Source organism: Eptesicus fuscus, chromosome 21, assembly GCF_027574615.1.
Source record: "Eptesicus fuscus isolate TK198812 chromosome 21, DD_ASM_mEF_20220401, whole genome shotgun sequence".
NCBI classification, from domain to species: domain Eukaryota; kingdom Metazoa; phylum Chordata; class Mammalia; order Chiroptera; family Vespertilionidae; genus Eptesicus; species Eptesicus fuscus.
The window spans coordinates 2,774,900-2,788,089 of NC_072493.1; the positions used below are offsets into that span (position 1 = coordinate 2,774,900).

Genomic DNA, 13,190 nt, shown 5'->3' on the forward strand with positions numbered 1-13,190 from the left:
GCAGAAGGTACCGGAACCACTGAGGAAAGACTGCCCAGGGATCCCTGCAGATACAGGGGAGACTCCACACTCCAGGTTGGGAGTGTTTGCTGACAGAGCTCCCCACTAAGGAAAAGCTTGGGAGGTTCGGGGCGGGGATGAGGCAGGTGGAAGGGGGTGTGGGAAGCACTGCTGGTCACTCGGGAAACTGCGTGTGGAGCCTCCGAAGGGGACCCGGGTCAGGAATCATGAGGGCCTGGTTGCCCTCCTGAAGAGTGGGGACCTTACGCACCTGGAGAACTGGGGGGTTTTGCAGTCGGGATAACACACCAGACCTGCCTTGTGGGTGGCTTTAGGTCTGGGGGAGAACGAGTCAGGTGTGAAGGAGGCAGAGGGGTTGCATGCTGACCTGGGCAGTAAGCACTGGGCAGTAAGGCAGCCTCAGGGGAGATGGAGAGGATGCGGCAGGTTTGATCCAGCCGTAGGAAGCGGCGGTGACTGTGACCCTACCAGAAACGAGAACGTACTACCACAGGCAACTTGGCGAGTGCTGACACCACCACTCGAGATGCAAGTCCAGAAATAACGGGAGAGAATTTGAGACATTCCATTCCATACACTGAATTTCATGTGCCTCGGGGATGTCCGGGTAGGGGGCTCAGCAAACATTAAGTATCGGGTCTGGAGTTCAGGAAAGAAACCTGAATGAAAAATAGAAACCAGAGCATATTGATAGTAGCAGAAATCCCTCAAGGGTGTGAGCTTGCCCAGGGGAAGACCTAGACGAAGAGGAGGGTGAAAACGGAGCCCCTTCTAACTAGCAGAAAAGGAACCCTAAGGGAGCGAGGAGAGCGGCAGGAAGAGAAGCAGGCGCTGCTGCCTGGAAGCCCCCTCAGAAGAGGGCGCGGTCACCCGTGTCAGTGACCCAAAGAAACCAAGTCACGCCCGGACCACGGTCCACCCGCTCCGGCAATGAGCTGGTTACCGGTGACCTTTCTCGAGTAGTTTCACAAGAAAAGTGAGCAGCTGCTGTTTGCGGAGGGTGAAGGGTGTTAGAGGAGGAGGCAGACACAGTGTAAATCACTCTGTCTAGACATTTGGATATGACGTGGGGAGGGGATGTGTATCTAGAAAAAACGGTACCTCTTTTAGAGAAGTGTAGTTGACATAATATTAAACCACCTCACTTAAAGTAGACAATTTGGTGAGTTTTGGCCTATGTATACACCTGTGAAACCATCACCGAAATTAAGATAACAAACATATTCATCACCCCCTCCAATACAGTAGAAAAGTATATACAGGATGGGGCAAAAGTAGGTTTGTAGTTGTTCGTATGGAGCAATGATACAATAATTAATAAATAATAATACAAGAATAAACTGTTTCAAGTACTCACAACTACAAACCCACCTTTGCCCCACCTGTATGTTAATAGACTGAAGGGCAGGAGCCGTGGGAAGAGAAGTTGGCTCCGTAGGAGAGAAGGTACCAGAGCACAGGCCAGGGAGCAGGTGCACCCCAAGTATTTCCCTCGGCTGTTGGGTCAGGGGCCTTGCCCTTGTTCCTTCCCGGGAGATAGCCTGTGGTACAGCTTAGGCTGTCATTTTGTTGCTTAATAAACGAAGTCAAAACAAGTGATGAATTTCGGCCTAATATATTATTTACAGGAAAACAGTGTCGTGCTAGGATTTAAGATGGAGGCTAGTCCCCCAGAGCACTCAGACTTCCTGCCACTTCAGAAGCCACTTTGTGTCTTCCTATGTCAGTGTCTGAAATCTCTAACCCGTGTGTCTTCTCTGGCAGCCCAACTAAAGGATATTGCCTATGGCACCAAGCAGTACAAATTTAAGCCAGAAATCCTGCCAGATGACTCTGTGGATGAATTTGATGACACCATTCACTTAGAACGGGGAGAGAACCTATTTGAAATCCACATCCACAGAGTCGCCTTTTCTTCGGAAGTGTCGCAGGCGTCCGGGGACAAAGAGCCTCTCACCTTCTGTACCTACGCCTTCTACGACTTTGAGCTACAGACAACGCCCATCGTGCGGGGCCTCCGCCCGGAGTACAACTTCACTTCTCAGTACCGCGTCCACATTAATGACTTATTTTTGCATTATATTCACAAGAACACAGTCACCCTTGAGGTCCACCAGGCGTACAGCACGGATTACGAAACAATCGCAGCGTGTCAGTTGAGATTCCATGAAATTCTAGAAAAAAGCGGTCGGATATTTGGCACAGCAAGCTTGGTTGGTAAGCACAATGTTATCTACTCCACCGTTTTTTGAGCACCCATCTTGCACCAGTCCCTCTGGTAGGAATATATCCATGGAAACCACAGCCCTGGCCCTCAGGAAACAGTGTGGTGGAGGGACAGACTGGCCGACAGACAGCTCTGCTGCAGCGCTTGGTGCCCTGATGAGGACGTGTTCTCCTCCTCCCAGGAGCCGTAGGGGCAACCTTTCCCGGGGAAGAGAGCTGAGGAGCGGAACCAGTACTGGGGTGTGCCCGGCAAAGCCATACAAGGGCATGTCACACACGGTGCGTGCTCGGCACAGCATGGCTTTTCCCCTGTACTGGTGACACGGCCGGGTCAGGAGGTGCCAAAGATTCCTTCAGGCTGCATTATAACGTGGGATTCATATTTATAATTCTGAGGTTTCATATTGTATCTGTCATTCTGCATAGAACACAACTTGTTCCAAAAGTACTGCAGCATAAAAAGTCTGTGGGGTGTTTGGTTCAGTTTTTTTATATTTCACAAGGAGTGGAATAATATAAATTGGAAGATCTCAAACATAGTTTGACAGTTCTTTAATAATCTGTAACATACAGTGAAACTCATACTTGCAGAAGTAACTTTATTTTCTTCATCTCTGCTATTTGCCAATCACACATCATTTGTGCGTGTCACATATTATTTTACTCAGTATAAAATTTATAGTTTCATTGTATAGTACCATTGATGTATTTTTTACTGGTATATATTTTGATTTATGGGGCTGTTTTAACAGCGAGTTTCTATATTGATCTGTAGGAACTAAAGAAGACGTCCCAAACTTCGGCACAGTGGAATACTGGTTCCAATTAAAAGTTCCCGTGGACCAAGCCATTCGCCTTTATCGAGAGCGGGCGAAGGCTTTGGGATATATGACATCAAATTTTAAGGGGCCAGCGCAAAGGCAGTGGGTAAGCTTGTTTGACTTTAGGACACTTTTATGACCCAGAAATTGTATCATATTCTTTCTGTGTCATGCTTTAAACTGAAATTATTTTCTTTCACAGCCATCAAGTGGCTTTTTCTAACTTTTTATTTTGAAATAATCATAGACTTGCAGGAAGCAGCAAAAATAGTACAGAGAAGTCCTCTGTACCCTTCACACAGCTGGTCCCAGTTGTAAGATCCTGCATAGCTGCAGGACAATATCAAAACCAGGAAGTGGACATTGTACAACACTATTAACTAGGCTACAGACCTCATTCAGATTTCACCCATTTTTAGATGTGTGGCGGAGAAGGAGTTCTGTGCAGTTTATCATGTGTATATGTTCATGTAACTACCACCACAAGCAAAACACAATCCTTCCATCACCTCACAGGAGCCCATCCTGTGCCGCCCAGGGCACTAGAGAAATAGAACAGCCTTCCGGTCATCACACATCGAGTGACTGTCCTTACACTCCCTACTGTGAAGGAAATACATGGCTGTTATTGGACTACAAAATGAGTATGCTCACTGAGCTTGGACCTTTAAATGCAGTTTGTTGGGTTCAAACTGTGTTTCATGGAGTCTTAATGGCCATATTTCCAAAAGAAAGAATGTCACGATCCAATGAACGCAGAAAGTACTGAATTGAGCAAAGTTAAATAGAATGTTTGACTTTAGGACTTCTCATGTGTAACGTGATTCTCAAGAGTGAGCATAAAGCATGCAGTTATGTGGAGTTACGAAGGGATCGACTATCATAGAAACACTGGAGAATGTCTGCTCAGGTCTTAACCTGCATTTGGAATTGCCCTCACTCCCAGTCCGTGGGCTGGGCCCCAGTGTCAAGCTTTATGTTTGGTGATCCTGTTCTCCTACTCACCACCCAATTATAACTAATGATTTAGGAATATCCACCTGACCCCAGTTCAGCCAATCAGATTCTGCTTCCTAAGATCAACAGAAAGCAAGACTCACCATGCCTGAAACATGCAAAATTAGGAGCTTCTACCATGTGAGCCAGCAAAGGAAAGACAGTGGGTCTGGAGAGGAATGAGCAAGTACACCGAGAAATAGAAACTGGATGGAGATTCATTCCGGTGGCTTCCTGTCTTATTACCTTTCTAAGGCCCAGCCACCTTCCTGCTACAACAATGGTCCATGAAATAGCCCATTAGGCTTATGAGACAGTCTTTTTTTATTGTCATACTAGTGGCCCAGTGCACGAAATTTGTGCACGGGGGGCGGGGGTTTCACCCTCAGCCCAGCCTGTACCCTCTCCAATCGGGGACCCCTTGGGGGATGTCCAACTGCCGGTTTAGGCCTGATCCCTGTGGGATCGGACCTAATAGGGATCAGGCCTAAACCAGCAGTCGGACATCCCTCTCACAATCTGGGACTGCTGGCTCCTAACTGCTCACCTGCCTGCCTGCCTGATAGCCCCTAACTGCCTCTGCCTGCCTGCCTGATCACCCCTAACTGCCCTCCCCTGCTGGCCTGATCTCGCCCCCAACTGCCCTCCCCTGCTGGCCTGGTTGCCCCCAACTGCCCTCCCCTGCTGGCCTGATCTCGCCCAGTCTCTGTCTCTGTTTTTCTCAGCAGTCCTCCAGGCCTCCCTGCCTCCCTGTCTCCCTCTTCCTCTTTCCAGGCTAGGAGGGGGTGGGGCCAGCGGGGGCTGCTCCACCCTCTGTCAGCCCTCCCTTACATCCAGGCCTCTTCAGGCCCAGTCTGTTTTGTTTCCTCATTCTGAGAGAGGCTCCAAGAGCGATCTGGGAGGGAGGGAAAGAAAGGTAGAAAAGGCTGTGAGCTGGTGGGTGCTGTGTGTGTCTGTGCGTGTGTGCAGTTGTGAGTGAGTGTGTGCTGGCCCCGACTTCCCCATCCCCGTCTCTGCTACCACAAGTCTCCACCAACCAGAGCCTGCTGTGCACGCAGCCTGGGCATTAGGTCGAGCCTCCAGTCATTGTGGATGTGACAGACACAGGGTTTTTATATATTAGAATATTTTTACTACAGGCCTAGTACACAAATTCGTGCACGGATGGGGTCCCTCAGCCTGGCCAGGGATCAGCCAGAGGGACCATGGGATGTTGGCCAGCCAGCCCTGACCGGGGCCGATTGGGGCCAGCCGGCTAGGGGAGGGACCGCAGGAGGTTGGCTGGCTGCGGGAGGTTGGCTGTGGGAGCACTCCTGCATTGAGCATCTGCCCACTGGTGGTCAGTGCATGTCATAGCTACCAGCTGGTTGTCTGGTTGTCTGGTCATCTGGTCATAATGTTTGCTTAGGCTTTTATATATAGAGATTTGCTAGTTGGAATTAGTTCCTGTAACTTTCAATTAAAGAACCATTGCTAATGTACCATACTTTCCGGCGTATAAGACAACTGGGCGTATAAGATTTTCCTGGGTTAAAAGTCGTTTTATATGCCGGAAAATACGGTATATTGGACTATATTGATGGGATTAGATATAATGGATTAGATATATTGGACTACTGTATTTTCTGGCATATAAGATGACTTTTTAACCCAGGAAAATCTCATACGCCCAGTCATCTTATACGCTGGAAAATACGGTAACACTGATTCCCAAACTTAAGAAAGAATGGCACCCTTTCCCAGAGATCATCTTCCCAGAGGACACACTGGGAAATGCTGTTGTGGAAAAGGGAACTAGAAATAGAAAGACCAGGTTGTTTATTTAGTTTTATAGTTTAAAGGTTTTTAGACTCCCCGTTTCTGGCTTGACTGCATCATTTACAGTTGGAATTCGGCTTTTGTGGGTGGACTTGGGAAAGATGTGGAGGGGGAGCTTTGTAAATCATTCCACTCGGCCTTGTATAGCTGAATGCAAACTCGCCAGGGAAAGCAGCATTGCGGGTCCCTTCTCAGTTCCCCTCTCCACACTGCCAGGCATCCCCACAGAGGAGATGAGGACCGGTTCTGCTGCTCTTCTCCAGTAAATTCTCTGTCAGGGTCCCAGAAGCTCAGTCCAGATTCAGAACTGCAGTGAAAGAGGGGCTCTTGTGGGAGGCAGAGAACTCCCCAACACGAGCCTGAGCAGGCGCGGAAACAACGCTAGCATTTCTTTGTCCCAGATCACAGCAGCTGTGCTGGGTTACAGTCGGTGCAGTTGTTTGCTAACGCGCCTGCGCACTGGCTGCCTGAGCCAAAGGGGCCGGAGAGCAGTTTCTAGCTTTGCCTGGTAAGTCCTTTTGTTCATCTCTCTCCTGGAATGGCCTCCCAGTCCTAGCTTTTCATTCTCTCCAAAGCATATCTCTGATCCTGTTCTCTAGTTCTTAATCGCAGTTACTAGTATACTTTGATATACTGGCTAATCTTGACCTCAGCTCTATGCTTCCCAAACCCCATTGGTTCAGGATGAGGGCCAACCCAAATACAACAAAATTATCTTTCTTGGTGGGGCCCATCAAGTTCATTGGATTCTCACTTAAGACTGGGATATAAACAAATGGCCTGCATGATGGAAGGATTCGCTCTTAATAAAATTGTGAAATAGAGAACATTGGTCTTTGGACCCATCTGCTCACTTGACTCAGTTATTAAATAGAATTAAAGAACATCATATTAACTTTTTCTTGATTTTAACAGCAATCTCTACATGTATGTTCAGTCTTCTATGTTTGTTGCTTATAGCATAGGATCATCTGCTCACACATATTCCAGTGAATATTGGTTTGAATAAGAATCGGGATTCTTTTACTGAGAAATTCAATATGAAGTGAAAATATGCAGGTTTTTGTCCATTTACAAAATCATTTGGTTTGGGGTTGGCAGCTGCTGTTTATCAATTTATTGTATATTACTATAATGTAATATGTATGTTTTTCCAGCTAAGTCAGCAAGCACCCAAAACTGCTCAGCTCAGTTCTACTGATTGCACAGATGGCAACTTAAATGAACTTCATATTACAGTGAGATGTTGCAACCACCTGCAGGCCCGAGCAAGCCACCTTCAGCCACACCCATACGTTGTGTACAAGTTTTTTGATTTTGCAGACCATGACACGGCCATCATTCCCAGTAGCAATGATCCACAGTTTGATGATCATATATGTTTCCCAGTGCCAATGAATGTGGACTTGGATCGATACCTTAAGTCAGAGTCTCTGGATTTTTATGTGTTTGATGATAGTGATACCCAGGAGGATATGTACATAGGAAAAGTCAGTGTGCCCCTGATTTCCTTGGCACATGACAGGTGCATCTCAGGTAAGTCTATTTCTTAATCTGTGAAATTGTAAAAACAAACCTAAATTATTCTTCAGTATTTTGGATATGTTGTTCTATTTAATTAATCTACCTAACCATCTCAAATCATCTTTGGGCCTATAATATATTGAGTGATTTTTTTAGTATTTGTTCCAAGAATTACAATATTTATTTTAGCTTATCACAATCTACTAAAAATTAATACTAACAATTCCATTAAAATATAGAAGGTTTACTCCAATGTAATTTTATTCCCTCCCCCCTTCTGTGTGCTGGTTGTCATACTTATGTATATAGAATGCCTATATCTGTTAAAAAACCAATAATATAATGTTACTAGAGGCCCAGTACACAAAAGCCGTGAACTGGTAGGGGCCCTAGCCTCCCTCCCTTCCCCCGGCTGGCCCTGCCCCCTAGTCGAATTCCCAGATGACCTCCCAATCAGGAGACAATTTGCATACCACACTTTTATTATGTAGGATAATTACTGCTTTACATAACCTTATATTGTTTAAAGAAATTGAGAGACGAGAGAAGATACATAATGATAGATTTTTTTTACATTAACCTGTGTTTTTTGCCATTTCTTATATTCTCTATTTCTTCCTCAACTGTCTGGTGTCACTTCCTTTCTCCAGTATCCTTCATTTCTCCCAGTCCTTTGAGCTATTATTTTTATATGCTTTTTGTCTTTATACAAGTCCAACAATATAATTTTACAATTATTGTTTTATGCAGTTGTCTTTTAAATCAGTTAAGAGAAGAAATTAGGAAAAAATATATCTATACTTTTATAATTACCTATGTAATTACCTTGATTGGTCTATTCCTTTATGTTGATTTGAGTTGCTATTTGGTCTCACTTCCTTTCAGCCTGAAAAACTTCTTTTAATATGCCTTATAAGTCAGGTCTGCTGGAAACGAATTCTCTCAATCATTGATATCTGGGAATGTCTTTATTTTGCTTTTGCTTTTGAAGGAAAGTCTTGCTGGATACATTATTCTTGGTCATCAGTTATTTTTTTTCTTAAAGCACTTTGAGTACATCAGATAACTGACTTCTGATGAGAAGTCAGCTATTAATGTTATTATGGCTACCTGGTACTGGATGCTGTTATCAAGATTTTTTTTTTTTTTTTTTTTTTTTGGCTTTCAGCATTTCAACTATGATGTCTCCAGGTATTGATCTCTTTGTGCTTACCCTGCTTGGAATTTGTTGAGCTTCTTTATGTTAGGGTATTGTTATGTACCAAATTTGGAGACTTTTTTGCCATTCTTGAATTATTTCTTGCCCTTTTTTCTTCTTCTTGGACTACCATTACATATATGTTCATATGTTTAATGGTGTCCCTCAGGTCTCTGAGACTCTGTTCATTTCTCTTCATTTTTCCCCTTCAAATTGGGTAATCTCTGCTGGTCAACCTTCAGGTTCCCTGATTCTTTCTTCTGCCAGCTCAAATCTCCTATTGAGCCCATCTACTGAATTTTTTCATTTCAGTAGTTGTACTCTTCAACTCCAGCATTTCTACTTAGTTCTCTTTTTTAAAATAATGTCTATATCTTTATTATATCCTCTATTTTATAGATCATTATAACCACACTTTCCTTTAATTCTTTAAATGTGGTTCCTTTCAGTTCTTGGAACATAGTTATAATAGCTGCTCTGAGGTCTTTGTCTGCTAAGTCTAGCAACTGGACACACTCAGAAAGCCTCTGCTGATGGCTTTTTTCCCCCTCTGTTAACATCACACTCTCCAGTTTCTTTGTATGTCTCTCTTTTTTCCCCGCCCCTAACACTGGACATTGAGGATACTATATTATAGCAACTCTGGATTCCAACTTCCCCACTCCCTGGGGTGATCGTTGTTGCTGTTTTTGTTTGTTTGGCCAGCCTGTTCTGATTCTTACTGTTCTTACTGAGGTTCAATAGATTTCCTTGAATAAGTGCTTCTCTATTTGTTATATACCTTTGATCAATTCCCAGAGGCCTCAGATAGTTGTTTTTTATTGTTTTGTCCAGTTTTATTATTGAATTTTATGGAAAGGATTTATTTACTGAGCTCTTCACTCAGCCATTCAAGAAGTCTCACCTGTACCTACGATAGAAGTTTATCACCTCCCAATATCCTTCTGTTCTATCTAAAGTCCAGAGTTGTTTCATTTTTTCTTTCCCAGCAAGCCATTAAAAGACATGTCATACACTTGCAGACAAAGTAAAGGATACCTCTAAACAAAAGTTATGCTTGAAATACTGGTTTATTTTCTTCAAGTCAGGGATTTTTCCTACTGAAAAATTTAGTATAATGATTAAAATTTGTGACTCAATATTACAGACAGAGGTAATTACTGCTATATGTTTTGGATGGTTTATCTTATAGACATTTTTTTGCTGTGGTACTATTAACTTGGAGTAATTGAACAAATCCCAATAAAATATTTAAAATTATATTAAAACTACATAGTAATATAAAGATTTCTTTAGTTATATCAATTATTTGGAATTTTGAAGTTTTAATATATTTTTCTATAGAGACAAGTCTTTTGCAGGAATATTCAAATCAAAATGAAGGTCGATACTTGAGCTATAACCTAGATAATGTCTTGAAGGAATGCTAAGAATTTTGAATAATTTCTGAATTTCATTTCAGTGGATTAAAATATTTATAAGTTAATATTCTCAACTTTGAATCAGAATCATCTTTGAGGCCTTAACTTCTGAATGCAGTCTGCTTGAGAAGTGAACCTATCAAATGACCTTTTGTCTTTATTTTATTCTCTAAGTAATTTGGGTTGTGAGTAAAAGCCAAAATTATTTTTTAAGTTGTGGGTAATTCACTTTAATTATTCTGGTAATAAAACTTCACTTCAGCATTAATTAAAATTATTTATTTTGTGATTTGACAGGAATATTTGAGTTAACAGATCATAAGAAGCACCCAGCAGGAACCATTCATGTCATATTGAAATGGAAATTTGCCTACCTCCCACCAAGTGAATGCATAACATCCGAAGACCTAGGAAATTTCATACACAAAGAAGAGTCAGAAGTTGTTCAAAGACTACCTCCAACATCCTCTGTGAGCACGTTGTCTGTAGTGAGTAACAGTGACTTAAATGTCTTATAAAACTTAATAGACACAGAAGCAGAAAAAATAGCTGATGTTCCTCATACTCAGTTTGCCATACTGTTTAATATTAGGCACCAACCCCCAAACCAAGACAGCGTTTCACAGCTGTAGAGAAGAAGGTGTCTTTCGTGGCCGATATCACACCACATCAGAATTCTGTAAGTAGTAAACACTGAACATTGGAAAGAAATGATATAGACGTAGTATACCTACCTGATTTAAAGGAAAAAATGCTTATTTTTTCTTTTAAAATGTTAGGTTTGTAACTTGGCATTGTGTATAAGTATTAACTGTTCTTACTCTTTGATCTGAATTATGATACATCCACTCACTGTAATATTATATTGTTACTTAGTTTGCTTTTTCTTTAAAAAAAAAATGGTGATGCGGCCCATCTGGTGTGGCTCAGTGGTTGAGCATCAACCTATAAACCAGGAGGTCACGGTTAGATTCCCAGTCAGTGCACATGTCCAGGTTGCAGGCTCGATCCCCTGTGAGGGCCATGCAGGAGGCAGCCGATCCATGATTCTCTCTCATCATTGAGGTTTCTATCTCTCTCCCTCTCCCCTCCTCTCTGAAATCAATAAAAACAATTTTTAAAATGGTGATGATAATTATTGCATAATTGTGAGGTTGAATTAAGGTAATACATTAAAGATACTTTATGTACTGATTACCATAGCTCAGTATCCTATCTGTAAAAGAGGTACTACCTAGATTATTGTAGTATGGTATCAGGGCAAAAACCAGTCAGCAAATAATTACAACTCCTGTGGCTCTGGATATTATATATTTTAAAGGATTATTTCTACTCTATATTTCATTGGTCTAATTAAGTTTATTTTTTTTCCTCCTGCTTAAAAGAATGATGCTTACCCAAAGTTTCGTATTTGGAGAAAATTTTATGTTACAATGTTAATTTTTTTTAATGTAGCAGGATATATTATACTAGAGGCCCGGTGCACGAAATTCATGCACAGGGGGCGGGGGGATGGTGTACCTCAGCCCAGCCTGCATCCTCTCCAATCTGGGACTGCTGGCTCCCAACTGCTCGCCTGCCTGCCTTCCTGATTGCCCCTGCTTCTGCCTGCCAGCCTGATCACCCCCTAAACACTCCCCTGCCAGCCTGATTGATGCCTAACTGCTCCCCTGCCAGCCTGTTTGCCCCTAACTGCCCTCCCCTGCAGGCCTGGTCACCCCTAACTGCCCTCCCCTACAGGCCCGGTCACCCCCAACTTCCCTCCTCTGCCGGCTTGGTCACCCCTAACTGCCTTCCCCTGCAGGCTTGATTGCCCCCAACTGCCCTCCCTTGCAGGCCTGGTCCCTCCCAAATGCCCTCCCCTGCTGGCCATCTTGTGGTGGCCATCTAGTGCCCACATGGGGGCAGGATCTTTGACCACCTGGGGGCAGCCATCTTGTGTGTTGGAGTGATGGTCAATCTGCATATTACACTTTTATTAGATAGGATAGAGGCCTGGTGCATGGGTGGGGGCCAGCTGGTTTGCCCTGAAGGGTGTCCCAGATCAGGGTGGGAGTTCCCTTGGGGTATGGGGCGGCCTGGGCGAGGGGCCTGTGGTGGTTTGCAGGCTGGCCATGGCCCCCGGCGACTCAAGGGGAGGCCCTGGTATCTGGGATTTATTTATCTTCTACAATTGAAACTTTGTAGCCTGGAGCGGAGCCAAGCCTTCTGTTCGCTCCGTGGCGGCAGCCATTTCTGTTGGGATTTATTTACCTCCTATAATTGAAACTTTGTAGCCTGGAGTGGAGGCCTAGGCTGGCCAGGGCTGCAGAAGCTTGGCTTCCTCCATCGCCGGGGCAACCCTAACCTCCTGCTTTCTCCAACTCGGTGGCTGCCGCCATTTTTGTTGGGATTTATTTATCTTCTATCATTGAAACTTTGTAGCATTGAGTGGAGGCCTAGGTCGGCAAGGGTAGGCGGAAAGCTTGGCTCCCTCCATTGCCAGGGAAACCCAAGCCTCCCTCTTGCTCTCCGTGGCCGCAGCCATCTTGGTTGGATTTATTTGCATATTCACTCCTGATTGGCTGGTGGGCGTGGCTTGTGAGTGTAGCGGAGGTATAGTCAATTTGCATATTACTCTTTTATTAGATAGGATTTACAATATAATTATCACTATATCACCAAAACTTTTATTTGCATTAAAAATAAATTATAAAGAAATAGAAATCTAACTGGGTATCCTATATAATAAAAGCCTAATATGCTAAGTGTCTGGTCGGCCTGTCAGCCGTTCAACCAATCAAAGCATAATATGCTAAAGATATGCTAAGGCCGCTCAACTGCTCGCTATGACGTGCACTGACCACCAGGGGGGCAGACAGTCAACCTGTCAGCCCGTTGCTATGACATGCACTGAGGACCAAGGGGAAGATCCTCCTACTGGTAGGAGAGCTTGCTGCTGGGGTCCGGCCAGCCGATCAGGACTGAGCAAGACAGGCCGGACATGCCCTAGAGCCCTCCCACATCCCTCTCTGGCCCCAGTCGTGCACCGGTGGGGTCCCTCGGCCTGGCCTGCATCCTCTCACAATCCAGGACCCCTCAGGGGATGTCAGAGAGCCAGTTTCAGCCCAATCCCTGCGGCCAGGCCGAGGGACCCCACTGGTGCACAAATTCATGCACCAGGCC

General features: G+C 44.2%; 1 protein-coding gene across 1 annotated transcript in view; it reads left to right on the forward strand.

Annotated features, from left to right (window-relative positions):
* The window catches only part of RPGRIP1L (RPGRIP1 like), a 78,991-nt gene that overhangs the window by 42,557 nt on the left and 23,244 nt on the right, over positions 1-13,190 (forward strand). The window contains exons 15-19 of the mRNA XM_054711004.1: positions 1,786-2,238; positions 3,023-3,174; positions 7,040-7,418; positions 10,323-10,513; positions 10,618-10,704. Coding sequence (XP_054566979.1) covers positions 1,786-2,238; positions 3,023-3,174; positions 7,040-7,418; positions 10,323-10,513; positions 10,618-10,704 — 1,262 coding nt within the window. The remainder of the gene's footprint in view (positions 1-1,785; positions 2,239-3,022; positions 3,175-7,039; positions 7,419-10,322; positions 10,514-10,617; positions 10,705-13,190) is intronic.